Genomic DNA, 26,960 nt, shown 5'->3' with positions numbered 1-26,960 from the left:
CTCCCCCTCTCCTCCCTCTCCCCCTCTCTCCCCCTCTCTCCCCCTCTCCCTCTCTCTCCCTCTTTCTCTCTCTCCCTCTCCCTCCCTCTCCCTCTCTCTCTCTCTCTCTCTCTCTCTCTCTCAGCTTTTGTACTTTTCCGAAGTGAGAAGCTATTGAGCGCCATGAATGACGAGTGGGGCGTGCTGTCCCGTCCCATCCCGTCCTGTCCGGCCTTCCCAGTGCTTTCCGAGCGAAAGCCAGTGTTTGCCTACTGCCTACTGCTGCTGACTTCCTGACTGTTTTGGCTGACATCTTCAATAATGGATTGTGTCAGCAACTGTAAGCACAGCGCAGCTGAATAAAACAATTGGCTTACACAGCAATGAGTATTGATCGGTATTTTATTTACACAGGGTTGTTTTTTTTGCTGATTTATGTCCGTTGTCCCTGCTCGCCGGGCACGGTCTGTGCATGCAAATGCCAAGCATGGCAAGCTGGCTGCCCCTGCTCCGCCTTCTTGTAAGTCCTTAGAATCGACCAAATTGCAGTCAATGAAATACATTTCACATGCCTTTGTGTGGCTGAGCACAGCAGTCTGTGCTCGCACGGCAAGATCCAAACAAGAGAAAAGTAACTAAAATGAGCTGTTCAGCAAGTAAGATGCTGCCTGCGGTCTGAAGAAGGGTCTCGACCCGAAACGTCACCCATTCCTTCTCTCCCGTGATGCTGCCTGACCTGCTGAGTTACTCCAGCATTTTGTGAATAAATACCTTCGATTTGTACCAGCATCTGCAGTTATCTTCTTATACTAAGATGCTGCTGTCAGTTGCTTTTTGTTTCTGTGGTGATCATTGCTGTGAAGTCTCTTGCCCAGAGTTGGTGAATCGAGGACCTGAGGACATATGTTTAAGGTGAGGGGGAAGAGATTTAGTAGGAATCTGAGGGGGTTACTTTGTCACACAAAGGGTGGCGGGTGTATGGAACGAGCTGCCAAAGGAGGTAGTTGAGGCTGGGACTATACCAACATTTAAGAAACAGTTAGACAGGTACATGGATAGGACAGGTTTGGAGGGATAGGGGCCAAATGCTGGCAGGTGGGACTAGTGTAGATGGGACGTGTTGGACGGTGTGGGCAAGTTGGGCTGAGACATAGACATTAGATTATTCATTGTTTCTAGGTCCTGGCTCAAAGTTCTCTGGGTTACAGTTTGTTCTTTTACACCAGAGCTTACAATTATCATATCATATATATACAGCCGGAAACAGGCCTTTTCGGCCCTCCAAGTCCGTGCCGCCCAGCGATCCCCGCACATTAACACTATCCTATACCCACTAGGGACAATTTTTACATTTACCCAGCCAATTAACCTACATACCTGTACGTCTTTGGAGTGTGGGAGGAAACCGAAGATCTCGGAGAAAACCCACGCAGGTCACGGGGAGAACGTACAAACTCCTTACAGTGCAGCACCCGTAGTCAGGATCGAACCTGAGTCTCCGGCGCTGCATTCCCTGTAAAGCAGCAACTCTACCGCTGCGCTACCGTGCTGCCAATTCTGGGATAGTCCAAAGAAACCGTGGAAGGGGCTACATAAATGCAAAACCGATATGAAGGAATAGTCAGTGGTAGCCAGGTCTAAAGTTTACCTTTATAGTTGAAGACCAACATCATCGTTTGTCCTAAGGGGCAGAATATTGCCAGAAACACTGTGTGTGTGTGTGTGTGCGTGCATGTGTGTGTGTGTGTGTGTGTACGTCAGTGTGTATACATGAGTGTGTGTATGTGAGTGTGTGTATGTGAGTGTGTGTGTGTGTACGTCAGTGTGTATACATGAGTGTGTGTATGTGAGTGTGTGTATGTGAGTGTGTGTACGTCAGTGTGTATACATGAGTGTGTGTATGTGAGTGTACGTGAGTGTGTGTATGTGAGTGTGTGTATGTGAGTGTGTATGTGAGTGTGTGTATGTGAGTGTGTCTACATGAGTGTGTGTAATATGGGGGAAAAAGTTCCATCATTCCTTAAATCTGTAAAGGGTCCTGACCCAAAACGTCGCTTACCCATGTCCTCAAGAGATGCTGCCTGACCCGCAGAGTTACTCCAGCACTTTGTGTTCCATGATTACTTGCCTAGTGACAGCAAATATAAACCACTTTTTTTTAAAAAAACATGTAAGGTGGAGGTCGGGAGTTGAAATTTTAGTTTTGTGAGATCTGACTTGTGATGGGATGCATGGTTTGTGATCTGGTGATTTCTCTACCCTGTTTCTGGAAGATTACGTATAAATTTCAACAGGTTCAATGATGCAATATGGTTGTGTTGCCGCTGCACGATATACACCTGATGCATTTTACAAGGGCTCCTGGTGGTTGCACAGCTGTTTTGACTCAGTGTGGTGCTGAGAACGGCTAATGTGACAAATGAAGTAGGGATTCCCTCAGTCCCCATCCCAGTGGGACAAGCTGAAACCAAACCACAGACTGGCAGGAATCTTTAGCAGCATCTTCCCATTGATTCGTAGAGTGATACAGCATGGAAACAGGCCCTTTGACCCAACTTGTCCATGCCGACCAATTTGTCTTTCTGAGCTCATCCCTTTTTGCTTGGGCCTGATCCAAACCTTTTCCATCCACGTATCTGCCCAAATGTCTTTTAAAAATTGTAATTGTACCTGCCTCTGTATCTTCCTCTGGTAATCTGAAGAAGGGTCTCGTCCCGAAACATCATCTATTCCTTTTCTTCAGAGATGCTGCCTGACCCGCTGAGTTACTCCAGCATCTTGGGTTTAAACCAGCATCTGCAGTTCCTTCCTACACATTTCCTCTGGTAGCTTGTTCCATAAACCAACCACCCTCAGTGTGAAAAAGTTGCTCATCAGGACCCTTTTAAACCTTTGCCGTCTCACCTTAAATCTTCGCCCTCTAGTTTTTGATTCACCTCCCCTGGAAAAACACTGTGACCATCCCTCTTATTTATGCCTCTCATGACTTTATGTACCTCTGGAAGGTTACCCCTCAACCTCCTATGCACTTGGGAAAACAGTCCCTATCTTAGGGCGGCACGGTGCGGCAGCAGTAGAGTTGCTGCCTTACAGCTCCAGAGACCCAGCTTCAAACCTGACCATGGGTGCTGTCTGTACGGAGTTTGTACGTTCTCCCCGTGACCTGCGTGGGTTTTCTCCAAGAACTTCGGCTTCCTCCCACACTCCAAAGACGTGCAGGTTTGTAGGTTAATTGGCTTGTTATAAATGGTTAAATTGTCCCTAATGTGCTATGGGTAATGTTAACGTGCGGGGATCGGTGCGGACTCGGTGGGTCGAAGGGCCTGTTTCCGCGCTGTGTCTCTGAACTGAATGTACCTAGTGTGCGGGATGATCACCGGTCGGTGCGTACTCAGTGGGCCGAAGGGCCTGTGTCGCTAAAACTAAACTAAACTAAATTGTGGCGGCATTTAGGGCTGGCACGGTGGCACAGCGGTAGAGTTGCTGCCTTACAGCGAATGCAGCGCCTGAGACTCAGGTTCGATCCTGACCACGGGCGCCGTCTGTACGGAGTTTGTACGTTCTCCCCGTGACCTGCGTGGGTTTTCTCCGAGATCTTCGGTTTCCTCCCACACTCCAAAGACGTACAGGTATGTAGGTTAATTGGCTGGGCAAATGTAAAAATTGTCCCTAGTGTGTGTAGGATAGTGTTAATGTACGGGGATCGCTGGGCGGCGCGGACCCGGTGGGCCGAAGGGCCTGTTTCCGCGCTGAATCTATATTTTAAAAAAAATAAAGATTATTAGTGCTGGAAAAATGAAACATGGTGGAACTGCACACCATTAAAGTGTGCTGACGGAGGTTCCTTATGTGGCAGAGAGCTTTCCCTATAGCACTGTGCATCAATGAGCAGTCAAATGCAAAACATTAACCCGCTTTTCAAGCAGCTGCTGATTTGCAGAGCGTGTTGTTTTTATACCAACCAGACTTGTGTTAAATGCTGTTTACTCAACATTTCACAACTGTGCATCATGTATCATGTACCTTAAATCAATTACCACCTATCTTCCCATAATTTATACATCGCATCACAATCTGCATTCCCGGCATCATCAAGCAAATGTCATATCACTAATCTTATTAATGAAATATCACATCGTAGCCCGGCAATCATGTTTTGCAAATTGCATCGTGCACATGGCTAACCAAATATTGGTTTAATATTGTCACATATACCAAGGTTCAGAGGTAGATTTGGAGATCGTTAATGCATCCTCACCAGAAGCGGGTCCTTGCAAGGGCCTGGTAGTAGTGCTTCTTGCTATTGAGGGCGTGCAGCGTAGGTTTACTAGGTTAATTCCCGGAATGGCGGGACTGTCATATGTTGAAAGACTGGAGCGACTAGGCTTGTATACACTGGAATTTAGAAGGATGAGAGGGGATCTTATCGAAACGTATAAGATTATTAAGGGGCTGGGCACGTTAGAGGCAGGAAACATGTTCCCAATGTTGGGGGAGTCCAGAACCAGGGGCCACAGTTTAAGAATAAGCGGTAGGCCATTTAGAACTGAGATGAGGAAAAAAAAATTCAGTCAGAGAGTTGTGAATCTGTGGAATTCTCTGCCTCAGAAGGCAGCGGAGGCCAATTCTCTGAATGCATTCAAGAGAGAGCTAGATAGAGCTCTTAAGGATAGCTTATTCAGGGGGTATGGGGAGAAGGCAGGAACGGGGTACTGATTGAGAATGATCAGCCATGATCACATTGAATGACGGTGCTGGCTCGAAGGGCCGAATGGCCTACTCCTGCACCTATTGGCTAGTGGGGATAAGGCAGTTCTTGAATCTGCTGGGAGGTGGTTTCAAGCTTTATGTACATTCTGGTCGATTGGCGAGGGATTGATTGAGGTGTGAGTGGTCCTTGATTATGTCAGCTGCTTTCCCAAGGGGCTGTGAGGTATACATAGACTCAAGGGGGAAAGGGGGTGGGGGGGTTATGAGGCTGGTTCACATCATGGACCGGTTTGCACCACAACACTGGGTTGCACAGGACGGTCACGGTGGCGCAGCGGTAGAGTTGCTGCCTTTACAGCGAATGCAGCGCTGGAGATCCGGGTTCGCTCCCGACCGTGCGGAGTTTGTACGTTCTCCCCGTGACCCCTGTGTGGGTTTTCTCCGAGATCTTCGGTTTCCTCCCACACTCCAAAGGCGTACAGGTTTGTAGGTTAATTGGCTCGGTAAATGTAAATATTGTCCCTGGTGGGTGTCGGATAGCTAACGTGCGGGGATCGCTGGTCCCAGTATGATGCTTCGATGATGCTCCTGTAGAAATTAGTGAGTGTCATTCGAGACATGCCAAATTTCCTTGGTCTTCTGAGGAAGCAGGGGCATTGACGTGCTTTCTTGGCCAGAATATCAACGTGGTTGGGAAATTCATTGGTGATATTTATGCCTGGGAGCTTAAAGCTCGAGACTATCTCCACTTGATGATACACGCTTGGTGTAGACTGTGGCGATTTCCCCACCTGTCCTTGCTTTCTAAAGTCATTGACTAGCTCCTTCATGTTGCTAACATTCAGGGAGAGGCTGTTGTCCTGACACCATGCTACGAAGCTCTCCATCCCCATCCTCTAACCCTGTTTTGTCATTATTCGATCTCCACCATGGGAGAAGAGCTTTCATGCTGCCGACACAATTTGGCTGCACAGTCGTGAGTGTTAGGATCCAGTCACAGAGAAGAGGCGCTGAATTCCAGGTCGGGCCGTTGGGAGATGGCTTTGGTTGGAATAATGGTGTTGAAGATGGAGCTGTTGCCATTGTAGCGTGGCGTAGGTGTCCTTGTTACCCAGACGTTCCAGGGATGAATGTAGGGCCAGGAAGATGGCATCTGCCATGGACCTGTTCGCGGCACTAGACAAATTGTGGGGGATTGAGGTTGTTGTTTGGGAGGCTGGAAATGATGTGCACCATGAATACTCCCTCAAAACACTTCATGACAGTGGATGGCAGAAGCACCGTGGAGATTGTCAATAAGGCACGCTTGCTTGCTTTCTTGTTTTGGCACCCGGGTGATGGTGGTCTTCTCAAAGCACGTGGGCACCTCAAATAGATTCATAGAGGCTTACAGCATGGAAACATTCCCTTCAGCCCAACTTGCCCACACCGGTCAACATGTCCCAGCTACACTAGTCCCACCTGCCTGCAATTGGTCCGTATACCTCCAATCCTGTCCTATCCATGCACCTGTCTAAATGTTTCTTAAACATTGCCATAATCCCAGCCTCGACTACCTCCTCTGGCAGCTTGTTCCATGCACCCACCACCCTTTGTGTGAAAAAGTTACCCCTCAGATTCCTGTAAAATCTTTCCCCCTTCACCTTAAACCTATGCCTCTGCCTCTGGGCAAGAGACTCTTGGCATCTACCCAATCTATTTCACTCATGATTTTGTACACCTCTATAAGATCAGCCCTCATCCTCCTGCACTCTGGGGAATCGAGTCCTAGCCCGCCCAACCTCTCCCTATAGCTCAGGCCCACGAGTCGTGGCAACACCCTTGTAAATCATCTGTGCGCTCCTCCCAGCTTGATGTGTCCTTGGCTCAGTCCCACTGGATTGGGCTTCGGGAACTGTTGCATGGACCTTAGTTTGGGCCTTGTGTCTCGGGGTCTGTGGCTCTGGCTGAGAACACGTACCAGCCCTCAGTTCAGTTTGGCCGATTGTCAGGTGTTCCGAGGTACAGTGAAAAGCTTTTGTTGCGTGCACTGTGTTACTGGTTCTGATACTGTGCCCTGGCACTCTGTGGTACAGACTCGGTCTCTGGGGGCCTTCCATCTATCATCAGGGCACATTTAAGATTAACATACTACACTGCGGATGTTGGGCTTTCGATGTCTTCGCAGATTAACCTGATGCCACGTTGCCAATTTGACGTCTTATCTAAATCCTCCCTGTTTTCTTTGGTTGCAGCTGACCAGGGTGCCTGTGGAAGCGTGCGGACAGTACAAGACCTGCACTGATTGCCTGGGATCGGGAGACCCTCACTGCGGCTGGTGTGTGCTCCACAACACGTGAGTCTGGTTACAAATCCTTCCACAGCTGCTGACGCGGAGAGGATGTTTCCACTGGTGGGAGAGTCTAGGACCAGAGGTCACAGCCTCAGAATTAAAGGGCGCTCTTTTAGGGAAGAGATGAGGAGAAATTTCTTCAGTCAGAGGGTGGTGAATCTGTGGAATTCTTTGCCGCAGAAGGCTGTGGAGGCCAAGTCAGTGAATATTTTTTAAGGCAGAGATAGATTCTTGATTACTACGGGTGTCAGAGGTTATGGGAAGAAGGCAGGGGAATGGGGTTAGGAGGGAGAGATAGATCAGCCATGAATGAATGGTGGAGTAGACTTGATGGGCCGAATGGGCTAATTCTACTCCTATTCCTTATGACATGACTTCATTGTATGAGGAGGTATGGGGTATAGGGAGAAGGCAGGAGCGGGGTACTGATTGAGATTGATCAGCCATGATCACATTGAATGGTGGTGCTGGCTCGAAGGGCCGAATGGCCTACTCATGCACCTATTGTCTATTGTCTATTGCCACTGTGCTAGGCAGCAGCTGTGTGGTGAAGGGGAGGATGATTTGTAGCCAGTGTTCAGTGGGTGACCAGTGATCCTCTTGTACACTGGCTGTATTATGTCAAAACAACACTCCATGCCTGCTTGGGGCCTGAGGGCAGGAGTGATGGATAGTTCACCTGGATTAATTTTTAACATGCTCGCTTTTGAATTGGGTTGCCCGGGCAGTAATGAGGCAGGAAAGATCATCTGGCTGCTTCAAGCTCTGCCTGATTTTCATCCGTTTTTTTTAAGCAGGATGAAAAATAATGACGATATCAAGGGACTTTGGGAATCTGGGATAGACACAACAGGCTGGAGTAACTCAGCGGGACAGGCAGTATCTCTGGAGAGAAGGGATGGGTGACGTTTCGGGTCGAGTCCCCTCTTCAGACTGATGTCAGGGGAGTGGGAGGTTCAGAGATAAAATTTAGTCGGAGACAGTAAGACTGGTCGGAGAACTGGGAAAGGGGAGTGGATGGAGAGGGAGGGAAAGCAAGGGCTACTTGAAGTTGGGAATCTGAGATATCCCTTATCATGTATCTATACACTGTAAGCGGCTCGATTGTAATCATGTGTTGTCTGCCGTCTGGATAGCAAAATCTCTTCACTGTACAGGTGACAATAAACTAAACTAATCTAATTTAAAATAAGTAGGGCTGAGATAAAGATCTATTCTGATCGACATTGGATAGTGGTACAGGATGGGCTGAATGGCCTCTCCTGCTAATGTACTTAATGTTTAGCGACGGTTGAGGAAGGTGCTCATGTTCCAGCTTAGGATATGACTTTAGGCTTCAGAGATACAGTTCTGAAGCAGGCCCTTCGGCCCACTGAATCCACGCCGACCAGCGGTCACTGGCTACACTAGGACTGCCCGACACACCAGGGACAATTTACGATTTTACCACACCCAATTAACCTACAAACCTGTATGTCTTTAGTGTTTAGATTTAGTTTAGTTTGGAGATACAGCACGGAAACAGGCCCTTTGGCCCACCGAGTCCGCAGCAGCCAGCGATCCCCACATACGAAGGCTATTCTACACACACAAGGGCTAATTTACATTTATACCAAGCCAATTAGCCTACAAACCTGTACGTCTTTGGAGTGTGGGAGGAAACCGGTGATCCCGGAGAAAACCCGTGCAGGTCACGGGGAGAACGTACAAACTCCGTGCAGACAGCACCCGTACACAGGATCAAACCCAGGTCTCTGGTGCTGTGAGGCAGCAACTCTACCTCTGCGTCCCAGTGCCCCCCCCCCCCCACCAATAGCCCCACATCATCCATCCCTAAATTCCCCCCAGTCTCCAAGAAAGATCAATAAATAAATTCTTGGTCAGTACGGGAGTCAGAGGTTACGGGGAGAAGGCAGGAGAATGGGGTTGGAGAGGGGAAGACAGATCGGCCTTGATTGAATGGCGGAGTAGACTTGATGGGCCGAATGGCCTAATTCTGCTCCCATCTCTTCTGGGAACCTGATATTTTGGAAATAAAATGTAAGAGAAGAGAAACAGTCAGATTATGTTAAACCTTTATGCCTCACCTATTGGCTCGTGAACATGAAGAAAGAGACGTATTAATTTATGACCTTGCATTATGCTGAAGCGCTTTGCATCTAATGAGGTGCTTTCTGAAGTGTGGTCTGTGCTATGATGTTGCACCTGGTTTGCCAATAAGCACCCTGCAATATTCAACACCTAATCTGCATCTGAAATGTTTCTTGATGGATGAATATTGGCACTGGGAAGTAATATACAATCTATAATCATTTACTCCCCAGTAATTTGCTGATAATTTCTCTAGAGGTTTATTGTTTTATTGTTTATTGTATGTTTCTTTGTCATGCTAATTGGCCTGTAACGCTGCAGCATATCAGATTTTCTTTGTTCAGGACCAAGTGCTTATGGCGATCAAACACTCTTTACTCCTAACCCTCTTGAGAACTGCCCTTCACTCCCAGACTGCAAGATTGTGGGGATTCTGCCCCTTCTCTCCATGACCTTCCTCCTTCACCCACTCCACCATTTCCTCTCGTTCACCTCTCACAGCGGGGAAAAAAGGCCCTTCGGCCCAACTTGCCCACACCAGCCAACGTGTCCCAGCTACACTAGTCCCACCTTTCCTATCCATGTACTTGCCTTAACTGGTTCTTAAAATGTGGGATAGTACCAGCCTCAACCACCTCCTCTGGCAGCTCGTTCCATACACCCACCACCCTTTCTGTGAAAAAGTTACCCCTCAGGTTCCTATTAGATCTTCTCCCCTCACCTTAAACCTGTGTCCTCTGGTCCTCGATTCCCTCTACTCTGGGCAAGAGACTCTGCGCATTTGCCCGATCTATTCCTCCCATGATTTTGTACACCTCTATTAGATCACCCATCATCCTCCTGCGCTGCAGGGAATAGAGTCCTAGCCTGCTCAACTGCTCCCTATACCCCAGGCATTTGAGTCCTGCTATCCTTGTAAACCTTTGCTGCACCCTTTCCGGCTTGACAACATCTTTACTTAAAAACATTGTCGTTGCGTGCTTTCATCTTGCAGGAAGGGACCTCGGCTGGCAGTGTGTCAAGGGAGAGGCAGACTTGATTCAGGGCTGTGGGCAGAGGGTGGTGTTAGATTCCCGCTTGTGGGCACCGTGCCAAGGTGAGCAGATGGATTTCATGAGGTCCCTGCCCTCGGCTTCTTGCTGCTGGAAACTTGACCCCAGCCACGGAGCTGCAGAGAGCATCGATTGGGATTGTTGTCGGAGAGCCCAGGCAAGCCGACGAGCTCCAGTTGCCCTTCTCATCCCTCAGCCCCGGCTGCTGTCTGCACCGTGAGGAAGGCTCTACTAGCCTGATGAATCATTTAGTTAGTGTCAAGTGAAAGCGAAGATCTCTGCTGCCAGGCCTCCAGGGGATGAGACAGTCCTGACTATTTGTAACATGTGGTGACCGGTTCTAGGCTGGCTGAGGTCATTCTGGAGGTCGCCAACTTCCAGGCTCTCGAGCTCGAAAGAAACTTGAGGAAAGAACGGAGAAGTTTGTGGATTTGTCAGCCGCATTAAGTGCTGTTTCTCTTGTTAACCCGTTGTTAAGTGCTGTTTCTCTCGCCCAGTTTTATAGCCACCAGAAAGTGTGCAAGGTTATCTGAGCGTGACAGGGCTCCGCCCGGCCTTGCGAGTTCGCGACGAAAGGAACTTTGTTCGACTGGAATTTCATGCTTCACTTTGCAACTTCGTGGGGGTTTTTTTTTTTTGGGGGGGATCGTGAAATCTCGGGAATATTGAAAATAATCAGAATCGTTGGATTGTAAAGGCAGGTGCGCAGTAGCGCAGCTGGTAGAACCACTGCCTGCACAAAGACCAAGGTCCAATCCTGACCTCGGGTGCTGTCCGCGTGGAGTTTGCATGTTCTCACTGTGACCGTTCGGGTTTTCTCCGGGTGCTCCGGTTTCCTCCCACACTCCAAAGACGCCTCCCACACTCCAAAGACGTACAGGTTTGCAGGTTAATTGGCTTTGGTAAAAATGGTAAGTTGTCCCGAGTGTATTGGATAGCGTTAGTATACGGGGTTATCGATGGTTGGCGTGGACTCGGCGGGCCGAAGGGCCTGCTTCCGCGCTGTGTCTCTAAAGTCTAAAGTGCTTTGTGGTGAATACTAGCCAAGGGAACTGCACTAATTCCCATCTTGAACTCAGTTAACCTATTCAGCAGGAGAATGGGTTGCCATTTTGGTTACTGACTAATAGTCCAGCTGCTCGATGAGTGACTCAGAGGTCATTAAATTAAGTCCCAACACGAAGACATCTTCAATTGAAGAAAGCGCTAGTCTCTAAAATGGTGGCCATGAAACTATTGGGATTATCGTTTAAACCCATTTGGTGCATTATATCTGTAAGGGAAGGAAATTTATCATCTTCGCCTAGTTTCTGACGTATGTGACTCCAGACCTGGAACCATGTGATCGATTGTCTACAAAGTCATGAGAGGAATAGATCGGGTAGATGCAATGTCTCTTGCCCAGAGTAGGGGGAATCGAGAACCAGAGGGCATAGGTTTAAGGTAAGGGGGAAAGATTTAACAGGAACCTGAGGGGTAACTTTTTCACACAAAGGGTGGTGGGTGATACTCAAGCTGCCGGAGGAGGTAGTTGTGGCGGACAATAGACAATAGGTGCAGGAGTAGGCCATTCACTGTGATCATGGCTGATCATCCACAATCAGTGCCCCGTTCCTGCCTTCTCCCCATATCCCTTGACTCCGGGAACTCTTTAAGAACTCTATCTAACTCTCTCTTGCAGGTACTATTGCAACATTTTAAGAAACATTTAGACAGGTACATGGGACATGTTTAGAGGGGTATGGGCCAAACACGGGCAGGTGGGACTAGTGAGGGTGGGACATGTTGGCTGAAGGGCCTGTTTTCACACTGTGAGACTTGATGACTCTATGACCCTATAAGTGTAAGCTGCTTTGATGCAGATAAGCAATGTAATTAGTAATGGACAATAAACGTTGTCCATGTGCTTTGAGCAAATTAAATGAAATAATGAAGCCTGCAAGGCCGAGGTGCGAGTGGAATTTGAAACCAGTCCTGGGGTGTTCAGCGCTCCACTGCGGTGCTGTCGTGACTACTCGTTATCACAGCTGGGAGGCTGACTTTACATAGATCCATCATTTAGTTCGGCCTAACTGAGGTCAATGTGAAACAAACGTGTCAACTGCTTTGCTGTGCAGAGAGCCTTTGGGTTTGTGAACCAAACCTTCTTGCTATTGAGGGCGTGCAGCGTAGGTTTACTAGGTTAATTCCCGGAATGGCGGGACTATCATATGTTGAAAGACTGGAGCGACCAGGCTTGTATACACTGGAATTTAGAAGGATGAGAGGGGATCTTATTGAAACGTATAAATTGCCTTAGTCAGCAGCTGAATATTAAAGCAACCGTTGCTGGCAAGATCTGACGGTCGTGTGAGGAAAGAAAAATAGAAGGGAAGGGAGCCAAAGAAGTGACAATAGAGAAAGGCAGAAAATGTAGGGGCTTGATAGATGAGAAACTGGCCCGAAAAATCCATGACCAAACAGTTTTGATCCCCAATGAATGACTTTACAGGAATGGCGGGACTGTCATATGTTGAAAGGCTGGAGCGACTAGGCTTGTATACACTGGAATTTAGAAGGATGAGAGGGGATCTTATCGAAACGTATAAGATTATTAAGGGGTTGGACACGTTAGAGGCAGGAAACATGTTCCCAATGTCGGGGGAGCCCAGAACCAGGGGCCACAGTTTAAGAACAAGGGGTAGGCCATTTAGAACTGAGATAAGGAAACACCTTTTCAGTCAGAGAGTTGTGAATCTGTGGAATTCTCTGCCTCAGAAGGCAGTGGAGGCCAAGTCTCTGAATGCATTCAAGAGAGCTAGATAGAGCTCTTAAGGTTAGCGGAGTCAAGGGGTATGGGGAGAAGGCAGGAACGGGGTACTGATTGAGAATAATCAGCCATGATCACATTGAATGGCGGTGCTGGCTCGAAGGGCCGAATGGCCTCCTCCTGCACCTATTGTCTATTGTCTATTGAACCCTTGTGGAGAGATGATTCACTGTAGGCACTCCACGCGATGCCAATACTTGACAGAGATCAGACTCATGAAACGCTGCCCGTAATTAACCCCTTCATGACGATCTTATTAATACCCTGCGTCCATTCACATTGGCATCTACTGCGTTCACCTTTCATAGACTCAAGTGTTTTTATATACATAACAGATGACAGTGGCCATCACACTAGTACCTCTTGTGTCGCTTAAACGTGTTTAACTGCCTGATATCCAACACTGTTTCAGCAGAAATGTCCTACAACGAACCACTGGAGAGGCATAAACTAAAGTTTTCCATCCCCATCACCATGAATGTAAGACACCAATAGGTGGAGTATCTCAGCGGGTCAGGGCAGCACCTCTGGAGAAAAGGAATAGGTGACGTTTCAGGTCGAGACCCTCCCTCAGACATTTCTTCTTTGGGTCGCGACCCAAAACGTCACCTATTCCTTTTCTCCAAAGGTGCCGCCTGACCAGCTGAGTTACTCCAGGTTTTTGTGTCTACCTTCGGTTTAAACCAACATCTGCAGTTTCTTCCTATGGCACAGATGTAACTCCATCCTGCTGCCCAGGGACTCTCCCAAATGGCCTGAGGCGTGGAGCTGCCTTGATGTTACATTGATCCCAAGTGCAGTATATGTTAGAACCTGTGTCGTTAGCCAAGCCATCCATTTCCACTTCTGTAACAACTTCCAAGTGCACCCCATCCTCCTGTGCTGATTCCTGGGATGGCAGAACTTTCATATGAAGAAAGACTGGATAGACTCGGCTTGTACTCGCTGGAATTTAGAAGATTGAGGGGGGATCTTATAGAAACTTACAAAATTCTTAAGGGGTTGGACAGGCTGGATGCAGGAAGACTGTTCCCGATGTTGGGGAAGTCCAGAACAAGGGGTCACAGTTTAAGGATAAGGGGGAAGTCTTTTAGGACCGAGATGAGAACTTTTTTTTCACACAGAGAGTGGTGAATCTGTGGAATTCTCTGCCACAGAAGGTAGTTGAGGCCAGTTCATTGGCTATATTTAAGAGGGAGTTAGATGTGGCCCTTGTGGCTAAAGGGATCAGGGGGTAATGGAGAGAAGGCAGGTACGGGATACTGAGTTGGATGATCAGCCATGATCATATTGAATGGCGGTGCAGGCTCGAAGGGCCGAATGGCCTACTCCTGCACCTATTTTCTATGTTTCTATGTTTCTATGAAACCCTCATTAATGCCATAACAATCCAGACATAACAATTTCCACACAATCCTCGCTGGCTGCTCATCCCGATCCAGTCCCACATACCATTGTGCTCGTTAATCTTTATTGGTCCCAGTAAGAAAACACTTTGATTTTAACATTCTCATCCTGTTTTCAAAGTGATCTTGCTCATTTCTATCTTTGTAACCTCCATTACTCTCACGTCCTCTATATCTGCATTCTGGCCTCTCCGGCACCCCGATGTGTGTCCTTGCAGTTTCTCACTCACTTTTGTTTAGCTTAGAAATACAGCGCGGGAACAGGCCCTTCGGCCCACCGAGTCCGTGCCGACCAGCGATCACGGCGTACTAGCACTATCCCACACGCGAGGGACAATTTACAATTGTACCAAACCAATTAACCTATAAACCCGTGCGTCTTTGGAGTGTGGGAGGAAACCAGATACCCTGGAGAAAAGCCAGGCGGTCACGGGGAGAACGTACAAACTCCGTACAGACACAGCACCCGTAGCCAGGATTGAATCCGGGTCTCCGAAAAGGCAGCAACTCCACCGCTGCGCCACCGTGCCGCTTTAATCCTCTTCCATATCCTCATTCCCTCTCTTTTCCTGCTTTGATTTCTGCCGCTGCCTCACAGCTCCAGCAACCCGGGTACGATCCTGATCTCGGACACTGTCTCATGTGGATCTTGCACTCCCTCCCCGTGACCATGTGGGCTCTCCCCAGAGTACACCCGTCTCTGCCCACGTCCCAGCGATGTACGGATGGGCTAGTTGTCTCCTTACTGCGGGCGGGCGGGCGGGTGGATGGGTGGCAGGAATGTCGGGGAGAGTTGATGGGCACATGTGAAAGAATAGGTGGAGTGAAATAAACGGAGGAACAGAACTGAATGGATTGCCTCTGAGAGCTAGCAGGAGATTGATGGGCCAAATGGCATCCTTCAATTGTACGGGAATATTTATGGGTATCTGCTCCTTAAAACTACCTCAACATTTTGATTAAAAAAATTGTTTTCAATATTCTCTACGATCTTGCCCATGCCTACCTTTGTAATGACGTTATCCTAAGATCAAAGCTTGGCCCATTTTCCCTAAAGTCTTGTTACGTGACTGTCAATTTTTTGTTTTGATTGTCAATGTTCCGATGAAAGGCTTCAGAATGTTTTTCCGACATTGCACGCAAGTTATTACGCTGTGTGGCTTTTACCTTTTAATTGTTGAAGAGACAAAGAGCGTGATTGAATCTGGGGATATTGTTCTGTGGAAAGGGCTGATTGTGTGAAAGGTAGAATCACTCCCCGACTGCTGTGTGGCTGCCTGCCCAAGGCTGGGAATAGCTGCAAAGTCTCAGAGCGCAATATGATATGGGCAAGTCTCGGTCTAATTGATTTGTCGAAAAGTTCCCCTTCCTTGCTTGGAGTTGTGAGAAGACCTGGGTTCACCACCGATGTGGCAAGCTCGTTCCCACCACAAACTGTGACAATTAACCCTTTCCGCTACCACTCGTATCTCCGCGTGTCGTCAGTGCGAGAAAACGTTTAATTTAGTGTCTTTTTTAAGTTAGACATACAGCGTGGAAACAGGCCCTTCGGCCCACCGAGTCCACGCCACCCATCGATCGCCCGTACACCAGTTCTGTCCTGCACACTAGGGGGCAATTTACAGAACGCAATTAATCTACAAACTCTAACTTTAGATAGCTCCTTTGTCCCTCTCTTTCCCCTCCCCCTTCCCAGTTCTCCCACTGTCTTCCTGTCTCCTACTACATCCTTTCTTTGTCCCGCCCCCTCCCCTGACATCGGTCTGAAGAAGGGTCTCGACCCGAAACGTCACCCATTCCTTCTCTCCTGAGATGCTGCCTGACCTGCTGAGTTACTCCAGCATTTTGTGAATAAATGAGTTCATAATTAGGTCATTCGGCCCCTCAAGTCAGAGACAGCCCAGCTCTCTACTGCCGGAGTGCTGCTCTGTCAGAGGTGCCAGCATTCGCTTGGAGACAATCACCTGTGATTTAGGTGATTGTAGCATCCATGGTAATTCTTCCCGCTGTCTGCCAATGCAACATCGAGTCACAGAGTGATCCAGTGTGGAAACAGGCCCTTCGGCCCAACTTGCCCACACCGACCAACATGTCCCAGCTACACTAGTCCCACCTGCCTGCATTAGGTCCATATCCCTCCAAACCTGTCCTATCCATGTACCTGTCTAAATGTTACTTAAACGTTGTAATAGTATCAGCCTCAACTACCTCCTCTGGCAGCTTGTTCCATGCACCCACCAACCTTTGTGTGAAAAAGTTACCCCTCAGATTTCTGTTAAATCTTTTCCCCTTCACCTTAAACCTATGTCCTCTGGTTCTCGATTCAGCCTTAAATGGCCGACCCCTTATCAGTAACCCGCTGAGTTACTCCAGCATTTTGTGATACCTTTGATTTGTACCAACATCTGCAGTTATTTTCCTACAAACATTTGAAATGTCTTTGACAATGTGAGAGGAAACCGGAACAAATCCCATGCGGCAACTCCACCAGCTGTGCCATTATGCTGCCCCTCGTATAGACTTCCATTGAATGGACATAGTTTCTCCATACACACTATCCAGAACATTAGTGAATAACAGGGATGGCCCAGTGGCGCAGTGGTAGAGCTACTGCCTTACATCGCCAGAGACCCAGGTTCGATTCCGACTACGGGCGCTGTCTGTACGGAGTTTGTACGTTCTCCCCGTGACCTGCGCAAGTTTTCACTGAGATCTTCGGTTTCCTCCCACACTCCAAAGACGCACAGGTTTGTAGATTAATTGCCTTGGTATTAATGTACAATTGTCCCTGGTGTGTGTGTAGGGTGGTGTTAATGAGTGGGGATATCTGGTCAATAGACAATAGGTGCAGGAGGAGGCCATTCGGCCCTTCGAGCCAGCATCGCCATTCAATGTGATCATGGCTGATCATTCTCAATCAGTACCCCGTTCCTGCCTTCTCCCCATACCCCCTGACTCCGCTATCCTTAAGAGCTCTATCTAGCTCTCTCTTGAAAGCATTCAGAGAATTGGCCTCCTCTGCCTTCTGAGGCAGAGAAATCCACAGATTTACAACTCTCGGACTGAAAAAGTTTTTCCTCATCTCCGTTCTAAATGGCCTACCCCTTATTCTTAAACTGTGGCCCCTGGTTCTGAACTCCCCCAACATTGGGAACATGTTTCCTGCCTCTAACGTGTCCAACCCCTTAATAATCTTATATGTTTCAATAAGATCCCCTCTCATCCTTCTAAATTCCAGTGTATACAAGCCTAGTCGCTCCAGTCACTGCGGACTCGGTGGGCCGAAGGGTCTGTTTCCATGCAGGATATCTCTAAACTAAACAAAACTCTTCTGCAAATGACTTGGATTCGAAGGCATTTAATACTGCAATTATTTTCCATGGTTCCATTCCACTGGTCTATCTGTTCAGTAATTATTCCCCACCTTCTACCTCCCCTGATTCATCTCAGCAGATGCTCCACTTTCAGATGGTTTCACGTCACCAAGTAGACCCATCAGACAGCCACTTTCTTGTCATCCAAAGACACCCTTGAATTCCTGATTTTAATTCTCCTGTTGTAAGTGCTTATGCCTTCACAACTATCGAGGACCTCATCGCTGGAATTCCATCCTTACACCTCCCCTGCTTAAAGGTGCTCCTTACAATTCACCTCTTGGATGCAGTCTCTCATAAGTTCATAGGTCACTGGAGCAGAATTAGGCCAATTTTGAGCGGCACGGTGGCGCAGCGGTAGAGTTGCTGCCTTACATCGAATGCAGCGCCGGAGACCCGGGTTCGATCCCGACTGCGGGTGCCGTCTGTACGGAGTTTGCACGTTCTCCCTGTGACCTGCGTGGGTTTTCTCCGAGATCTTCGGTTTCCTCCCACACTCCAAAGACGTGCAGGTTTGTAGGTTAATTGACTGGGTAAATGTAAAAATTGTCCCTAGTGGGTATGGGATAGTGTTAATGTGTGGGGATCGATAGTTGGTGCGGACCCGGTGGGCCGAAAGGGCCTGTTTCCACGCTATATCTCTAAACTAAACTAAATTAAACCCATCAAGTCTACTCCACCATTCAAACATGGGTGATCTATCTTTCCCTCTCAATCCATTGCTTCTGCCTTTTTCTCCATAACCCCTAACACTCGTACTAATCAAGAACCTATCAATCTCCATCTTAAAAATATCCATTGACTTGGCCTCCACAGCCTTCTCCGAACATGTCACCAACTTACTCCGTGTTATTGTGTACTGACTCTCCTGTGAAGCCCATTATTATTTCAGCAAGGATATTTAAAGGAGGTTTATGTTGGCCCATGTGGTCCTTCATTGTTGAAGGGCCCCTTCATTGTTGATGGGCTGAACTGTACAAATCCTAACCCCTTAGCTCTGCGGGGATAATTAACCGAAGGAACTGCAGCCGTTCAAGAAAATTGGGCACCCACTTTTCAAGAGAAATTAGGGGGTAGGGTAGAAATGCCGGCATTTCTAACAACGCCCTGATCGTGAAAAATAAATTCTAAAGATCGTTTGTGCGAGGCTCACCAAACCAAATGTTCTCGTTGAGTCCAAACAGATAAACAAGCTCTTTAGGTGGCAACGCTTGCAAAGTGTGTATTTCCTCATTTCCACCCTTCTGAAACCTATTCTGTGAAACGTGCAATTTGGGTCATTCTGACTTAAGTGCCCGGACTTCTGGAGTCAATACACATACTTGTAAGGCTAATTCCCCAATTTTTGTTCATTGTACATCCGGTTTGAACAGTTTAAGAGCGTATTATTCTCTAATTACCCAGGCCAGATTGGCCTCATTCTCTGTAAGCCATCCAGAATGAATTATTTTTGTGCCTTTTGTAACGACCCCTCCTATCAGCCTATCAGCCTATCAGCCTATCAGCCTATCAGCCTTGTTCGGACTCCCTCTTAGCTGTAGCTCTCCCAATAAATCCATAACCTGCAGAGATCCCATTGTGTGTAAATGAAGCCTGCAGTGTATCCCGGGAAAACCCTCCTCCCACCTCCCTCCCCTCCCCTAAATCCCTCAGGACAGCTGGAATTCTCTGACTCTGAGGCTATGTCCTTTGATTCTGAGGCTGTGGCCTCTGATCCTAGACTCTCCCACCAGTGGAAACATCCTCTCCACATCCACTCTGTCCAGGCCTTTCACTATTCTGTATGGTGCAATGAGGTCCCCCCTCATTCTTCTAAAGTCCAGAGAGTCTCTAGTTGGGTGGTGGGGGGGGGGGGAATGGTTCAGTTGCTTGCATGGCGTTTCGGGAAAGGGTCCCTTCTTCAGATTGAGTGGATGAACCGGGATGATCCGTCCACAATCTGCCAGCACAGTGCAGCTAGCTGCCTGTTGCTTCTACTCTGGGGCTGTAGAGAGCATCCTGTCCGGCAACATCACAGTCTGGTTTGGGAACAGCTCTGCCCAGGACAGGATGGCCCTGCAGAGAGTAGTGCGTTCGGCAGAACGCACCATGGGAACTACACTCGCCCCCCTGCAGGACCTATACATCAGGAGGTGCAGATCCAGAGCAAGCAAGATTATGAGGGACCCCTGCCACCCCAGCAACGGACTGTTCCAGATGCTACGGTCAGGCAAACGCCTCCGCTGTCACGCTGCGAAAACGGAGAGGATGAGACGGAGTTTCTTCCCACAGGCCATCAGGACTGTCAACTTTTATAACTCCAGAGACTAATTTTTGTCTTCACTATAGTAACTTTATTAACTTTATTTATATGCTGTAACTGTAATTATTTTTTGTGCACAATCCGCAGGCATTGCCACTTTCATTTCACTGCACATCGTGTATGTGTATGTGACAAATAAACTTGACTTGACTTGTTGTCAGGCCGTGGGGTGGTGTGGGGCTGGGGGTTTTGACAGGCCTCCATGCTTGGTGCGCGCAGGGGCCACGGTATCTGTAAAAGCAGCACTTTACCGAAGGGGAGGGAGCGGCCTGTGAATGAGCATTTGAGTCCTCACTCATTATTGATTAGAATGTAATATAAAAGCTTGCAAAGTCTCTCTGATCCGTCATAATAAAACAATTCAGACGAGGCAGAGGCTCAAGTAATGCATGTACGGCTATTCAATATTTGAGTGTTACATTAATACCGTATTGATTTTTGGCATATTATTGAGGCTATGGTAAGCAGGGTTTTTGTTATTAAAACCCCAGCGTGTTTCCCTGTGCAGACAGTGATGAGTCACGTCGCGATGCGTGCCATGTGATACTTTAACCCTCTCCCAGTAACTTTCTCGGAACCTCCAATCCCCACTTCCCCAACCGTCTTCTCTTTCACCTCTGCCGGTCCCACTCGCTGCGATGAGTACACTTGCATTACACACTCGCCGAGTCCTTAAAGGTTCTTCTGCAGTTGTACAGGGCCCTAGTGAGACCGCACCTGGAGTACTGTGTGCAGTTTTGGTCTCCAAATTTGAGGAAGGATATTCTTGCTATTGAGGGCGTGCAGCGTAGGTTTACCAGGTTAATTCCCGGAATGGCGGGACTGTCGTATGTTGAAAGACTGGAGCGACTAGGCTTGTATCCACTGGAATTTAGAAGGATGAGAGGAGATCTTATCGAAACGTATAAGATTATTAAGGGGTTGGACACGTTAGAGGCAGGAAACATGTTCCCAATGTTGGGGGAGTCCAGAACAAGGGCCACTGTTTAAGAATAAGGGGTAGGCCATTTAGAACTGAGATGAGGAAAAACTTTTTCAGTCAGAGAGTTGTGAATCTGTGGAATTCTTTGCCTCAGAAGGCAGTGGAGGCCAATTCTCTGAATGCATTCAAGAGAGAGCTGGATAGAGCTCTTAAGGATAGTGGAGTCAGGGGTATGGGGAGAAGGCAGGAACGGGGTACTGATTGAGAATGATCAGTCATGATCACATTGAATGGCGATGCTGGCTCGAAGGGCCGAATGGCCTCCTCCTACACCTATTGTCTATTGTCTATTGCTTTTACCATCCGCTGCCCACGGTGGCGCAGCGGTAGAGTTGCTGCCTCACAGTGCCAGAGTTCCTGGTTCGATCCTGAACACGGGTGCCGTCTAGACGTAGTTTGTATGTTCTCCCTGTGACCACGTGGGTTTTCTCCAGGTACTCCTGTTTTCTCCCAAGCTCCAAAGACGTACAGGCTTGGTAAAATTAATAATTAAAAATTGTCCCAAGTGTGTAGGATATTAGTTGTGTACAGGGATCGTTGGTCGGTGCGGACTCGGTGGGCCGAAGGGCCTGATTTCATGCTGTATCTCTAAACTAAACTAAACCAAACTAAACTAAACCAAACCAAACCAAACCAAACCAAACCAAACCAAACCAAACCAAACCAAACCAAACGCCAGCATGGACTGTTGGGCCAAATGAACCATTTCTCTGCCGTATATCCCATGCACTACACCCCTAATTGAAAGATTGATTGAAAGATACGGCAATAAAACAGGCCCTTCTGCCCACCAAGCCCATGCCGACCACCGATCACCTGTTCACACTAGTTCTATGTTATCCCACTTTCTTGTCTCATCCCTGCACACTAGGGACAATTTTACAGAGGGCCAATTAAGACTCAAACCCGCACGCCTTTGGGATGTGGGAGGAAACCGGAGCACCCGGAGGAAACCCACGCAGTCACAGGGAGAGCTTGCAAACTCCGCACACTGAGCACCCGAGGTCGGGATTGAACCCGGGTCTCTGGCGCTTTGAGGCGGCAGCTCGACAGACTGTCGCACTGTGTTGGGTCTTTCTAAATGTGTCACCGTAACCTTTTATTCCTGGACCCGAACCTGGATTCTGGGGACAGTTGGGGTCTGAAGCCAAATTAGAATGAGGGTCCTTTCCTACGAAGAGAGGAACGCCTGGAACCCTGGTGAGAAGGAGAATTTGAAAGGCAAATGACAGGACCAAATTTGTTTTTCACTGCGGGTAGATTTAATGAGTCGCTTCAGGGTCACATTTCAGTGAGTGATTGTCGTGAGGAGTTATATTTAAAAATGTGTGTGCTTCAAGCTCATCCTACACTGACTAATGACATGCATCGGTATCATACTAAAGTGCTTATTGAATCACAAGGTGCATTGCTCACAAGAATGATCTCCAAATGACGGTTTTGCCTCCAATGCTCATGACTCCTTAATGGATTTTTTTTCAATTGTAATGTGGTCGAGTGTGTGTGTGTGTGTGCAATTCAGAATTTGACTGCACTCTGGATTTCCCACTGTTGGCAGCTCATGGTTTAAGGTGTGTGAGTGAAGAGGTGAGTGGGAGTTGTCTTAAAGGCACCCACTTTCTCCCTGTTGGGTTTTGTCATCCCGGGGAGTGGATGGGGCTGCTCTTTTAGGAAAGAGATGAGGAGGAACCTCTTTAGTCAGAGGGTGGTGAACCTGTGGAATTCTGTACCACAGAAGGCTGTGGAGGTCGGGTCAGTGGATATTATTAAGGCAGAGATAGATAGATCGATTCTTGATTAGTACGGGTGTCGGGGATTATGGGGAGAAGGCAGGAGAATTAAAACTGAGGTGAGAAGAAACCTTTTTCACCCAGAGAGTTGTGAAATTGTGGAATTCTCTGCCATAGAAGGCAGTGGAGGCCAATTCACTGGACGAATTTAAAAGAGAGTTAGATAGGGGCTAGTGGTATCAAGGGAAATGGGGAGAAGGCAGGCACGGGTTACTGATTGTGGATGATCTGCCATGAACAAAATGAATGGCGGTGCTGTATAAGAAAATAACTGCAGATGCTGGTACAAATCGATTTATTCACAAAATGCTGGAGTAACTCAGCAGGTCAGGCAGCATCTCGGGAGAGAAGGAATGGGTGACGTTTCGGGTCGAGACCCTTCTTCAGACTGATGTCAGGGGGGCGGGACAAAGGAAGGATATAGGTGGAGACAGGAAGATAGAGGGAGATCTGGGAAGGAGGAGGGGAAGGGAGGGACAGAGGAGCTATCTGAAGTTGGAGAAGTCGACGTTCATACCACCGGGCTGCAAACTGCCCAGGCGAAATATGAGGTGCTGCTCCTCCAATTTCCGGCGGGCCTCACTATGGCACTGGAGGAGGCCCATGACAGAAAGGTCAGACTGGGAATGGGAGGGGGAGTTGGCTCGAAGGGCCAAATGGCCTCCTCCTACACCTATTTTCTATGTTTCCATGTTTCTAACGGGGTTAGGAGGGAGAGATAGATCAGCCACGATTGAATGGTGGAGTAGACTTGATGGGCCGAATGGCCTAATTCTATTCCTAATGACCTTATGACTGGCCAATGAGGTGGTACTGGTTGCGGGTCTGTTGAGTGTGCCAAAGATTGCCTCCTGGTCTGGGCATCTTGCAGTACCTGGTACCACATGGATTCTTCCCTCCAGCTGTTGCTTTTCTGGGGAATGCTCGTAGACGCCTGAGGAAAAATAGGGAGGGTTTGTTTGGAAGCTATGTGGAGGGGAAGGTTGGGAAGGCCTGGTTTGGAAGCAGGTGGAAGGAGATTGGAGGGTGTGGAATGGCCCTGGGTCTCTGCCGACCAATCCAGGCCAGTGTGTCAATTGGATTGGACAGTGATTCATCGAGTCATACAGCAGGCAATCAGGCCCTTCGGCCCATCTTCCCATTTGTCCATCTTCCCAGTCTAGCCCATACCCCGCTAAACCGTTCCTAATCCGTGTGCCTGTCCAGATGTCTTTTAAATGTCGTAATAGTACCATGAATTACAAGTGTTGGAGTAATTCAACCGGACAGGCAGCGTCTCTGGAGAACGTGGACCGGTGACGTTTTGGGTCAGGACCCTTCTTCAGAGTGAAGGGATCACCTCTCCAGTCTGAAGAAGAGTCCTGACCTGAACGTCACCTATCCATGTTCTCCAGAGTTACTGTCCGACCCGCTGAGTTACTCCAGCATTGAGTGTCTTTTTTTATAAACCAGCATCTGCAGTTCATTGTACCTACCTCCTCCGGCAGCTTGTTCCATTAACCCACCACCATCTGTGTGAAAAGGTTGCTCCTCAGTACCTATTATATCTTTCCATTCTCACCTTAAACATATGTCTGGTTCTTGATTCCCCTACACAGGGTAAAAGACCCTGGTGGCGCAGCGGTAGAGTTGCTGCCTTACAGCATCAGAGACCCGGGTTCGATCCTGACTACGGGTTCTGTCCGGACGGAGTTTGTACGTTCTCCCAGTGACCCCGTGGGTTTTCCCCGGGTGCTCAGGTTTCCGCCCACACTTCAAAGACGTACAGGTTTGTTGGTTAATTGGCACCGGTAAAAAAAAAAAAAAAAGTAAATTGTCCCCAATGTGTGTAGGATTGTGCTAGTGTATGGGGTATAATAAGAAAATAACTGCAGATGCTGGTACAAATCGAAGGTATTTATTCACAAAATGCTGGAGTAACTCAGCAGGTCAGGCAGCATCTCGGGAGAGAAGGAATGGGCGACGTTTCGGGTCGAGACCCTTCTTCAGACTGAAGAAGTATGGGGTGATCGCTGGGCGGCGTGGCGCGGACTCGGTGGGCAGAAGTTGCTGAGGTTTCCGCGATGTATCTCTAAAGTCAATAGACAATAGACAATAGACAATAGGTGCAGGAGGAGGCCATTCGGCCCTTCGAGCCAGCATCACCATTCAATGTGATCATGGCTGATCATTCTCAATCAGTACCCCGTTCCTGCCTTCTCCCCATACCCCCTGACTCCGCTATCCTTAAGAGCTCTATCCAGCTCTCTCTTGAATGCTTTCAGAGAATTGGCCTCCGCTGCCTTCTGAGGTCTAAAAAGTCTAAAGCCCAATTAGAATAGAAATGTCGTGCAAGCAGCAAAGAGCGGGCGATTGCAATGCCAGAAGTTGCAGGCAGAGCTGCCGTGCATTGTACAGCTCTGGGGAACGCAACAATGGCACCAGTGTGTAAAATAGGGACAACATTCGGGCCAGACTGATCACCATGACAATAGCCAGAGCAGGGCAGCTAGCAGGAGAGGGCCTCAACAACACACATTGCTTCCACTCATATTAATGACCTTTCTGTCCTGGGCCTCCTCCACTGTCAGAGTGAGGCCAAATGCAAATTGGAGGAACAACACCTCATATTTTGTTCGGGCAGCTTGCAGCCCAACGTTATGAATATTGATTTCTCTAACTTCAAGTAACCCTTGCATCCCCCTCTCTCTCCATCCCTCCCCCATCCTAGCCGTCCTACTAGTTTCGCTGTCGGCCTGCCGAGCATCACTCATCATCACCTTCCCCACAGCCAACAATAGACCATTGTGGGCTCCACCTTTCCTTGATCATTGTTGCTGGCTTTGATCTGTCTTTTTGCTTTTGATTTAGATTTTTAGATTTCGAGATACAGCGCGGAAACAGGCCCTTCAGCCCACCGAGTCCGCGCCGCCCAGCGATCCCCGCACATTAACACTATCCTACACCCACTAGGGACAATTTATTTTTACATTTGCCCAGCCAATTAACTTACATACCTGTACGTCTTTGGAGTGTGGGAAGAAACCGAAGATCTCGGAGAAAACCCACGCAGGTCAAGGGGAGAACGTACAAACTACGTACAGACGGCGCCCGTAGTCAGGATCGAACCTGAGTCTCCGGCGCTGCATTCGCTGTAAGGCAGCAACTCTACCGCTGCGCCACCGTGCCGCCCGTGGTTCATTAATTTGTTCTTTGTACCTTTTCATATCTCTCGGTTCCCTCTCCCCTGACTCTCCATCTGAAGAAGGTTCTCGACCCGAAGCTTCACCTATTCCTTTTCTCCAGAGATGCTGCCTGACCCGCTGAGTTGCTCCAGCATTTTGTGCCTATCTTCAGTGTAAACCAGCATCTGTAGTTCCTTCCTACACATTTTAAAGCTCAATTGTTTCAACATATCGTCACAACACTACATCATGCCCAACCCCTCCTCAGCCACATTCCCCTCATAGATTACTCCCCTCTTCCTTTCCCCTTCCCCTCCCCGTCCCACCTCCACCCCCCTTTCGCCCCCTCCTCCCCTCCTCCTCCTTTTCCCTTCCTCCCGCCTCTCCCCATCTCCCCTCACACCCTCCCCTCACTGTCCTCCTCCCCTCCCTCCCCTCCCTCTCCCCTCCCGTTCTCCCTTCCCCTCCCCCACTTCCTCCCCTCTCCCTCATCCCCTCCTCATCCCATTCCCCTCCAGTACCCCTAGCACAGATTTACCCACCCTCTCCTCCTCCCACAAAAGGATATTTGATTTCTTGCTCAATAACTGGAAGGATATTTTGGTGTTGGATGGCTTCCCAACCTCCCTGGTCTATGGCTGAGCAAACTCTCGAGAGCAGATCCGTGAAGCTCCATGCCAAGCTTAATGCCTCCCATTAGCAGAAACTGGATCTCCCTCCTCACTGCCACTGTAACTCAAAACGGGTTGTGTTTAACAAGAGAGTCAAAGAAAAAATCTAATCTGCACAAGGCAGACTTTTTTGGAAAATACCCAAGTAACAGGAGATATCACAAAACCATCCTGTCGATAACTTAATAGCGTTCGAATAATTGAAAGCTCTACGTTGTAGTTCAGCTCTGGCCAATGTGAGTGTTGGTACTTTTCCGACTCTTGACTTGCTCTTTGTTTCGGTTTTCCCAACGACTTT

At 48.4% G+C, this 26,960-nt stretch overlaps 1 protein-coding gene and 1 pseudogene across 1 annotated transcript in view; both read left to right on the top strand.

Annotated features, from left to right (window-relative positions):
• The first annotated feature begins 6,026 nt into the window (after nt 1–6,026).
• Nucleotides 6,027–26,960, top strand: part of plxna4 (plexin A4) — a 242,459-nt gene continuing 221,525 nt past the window's right edge. Inside the window, exons 1-2 of the mRNA XM_078419384.1 lie at nt 6,027–6,047; nt 6,924–7,024. Of these exons, the coding sequence (XP_078275510.1) occupies nt 6,027–6,047; nt 6,924–7,024 (122 nt within the window). The remainder of the gene's footprint in view (nt 6,048–6,923; nt 7,025–26,960) is intronic.
• Nucleotides 10,217–26,960, top strand: part of LOC144604743 (peptidyl-prolyl cis-trans isomerase-like) — a 33,854-nt pseudogene continuing 17,110 nt past the window's right edge.

This window comes from Rhinoraja longicauda, chromosome 23 (assembly GCF_053455715.1).
Source record: "Rhinoraja longicauda isolate Sanriku21f chromosome 23, sRhiLon1.1, whole genome shotgun sequence".
Classification (NCBI taxonomy): Eukaryota; Metazoa; Chordata; class Chondrichthyes; order Rajiformes; family Arhynchobatidae; genus Rhinoraja; species Rhinoraja longicauda.
This window is presented reverse-complemented; position numbering and strand designations above follow the sequence as displayed.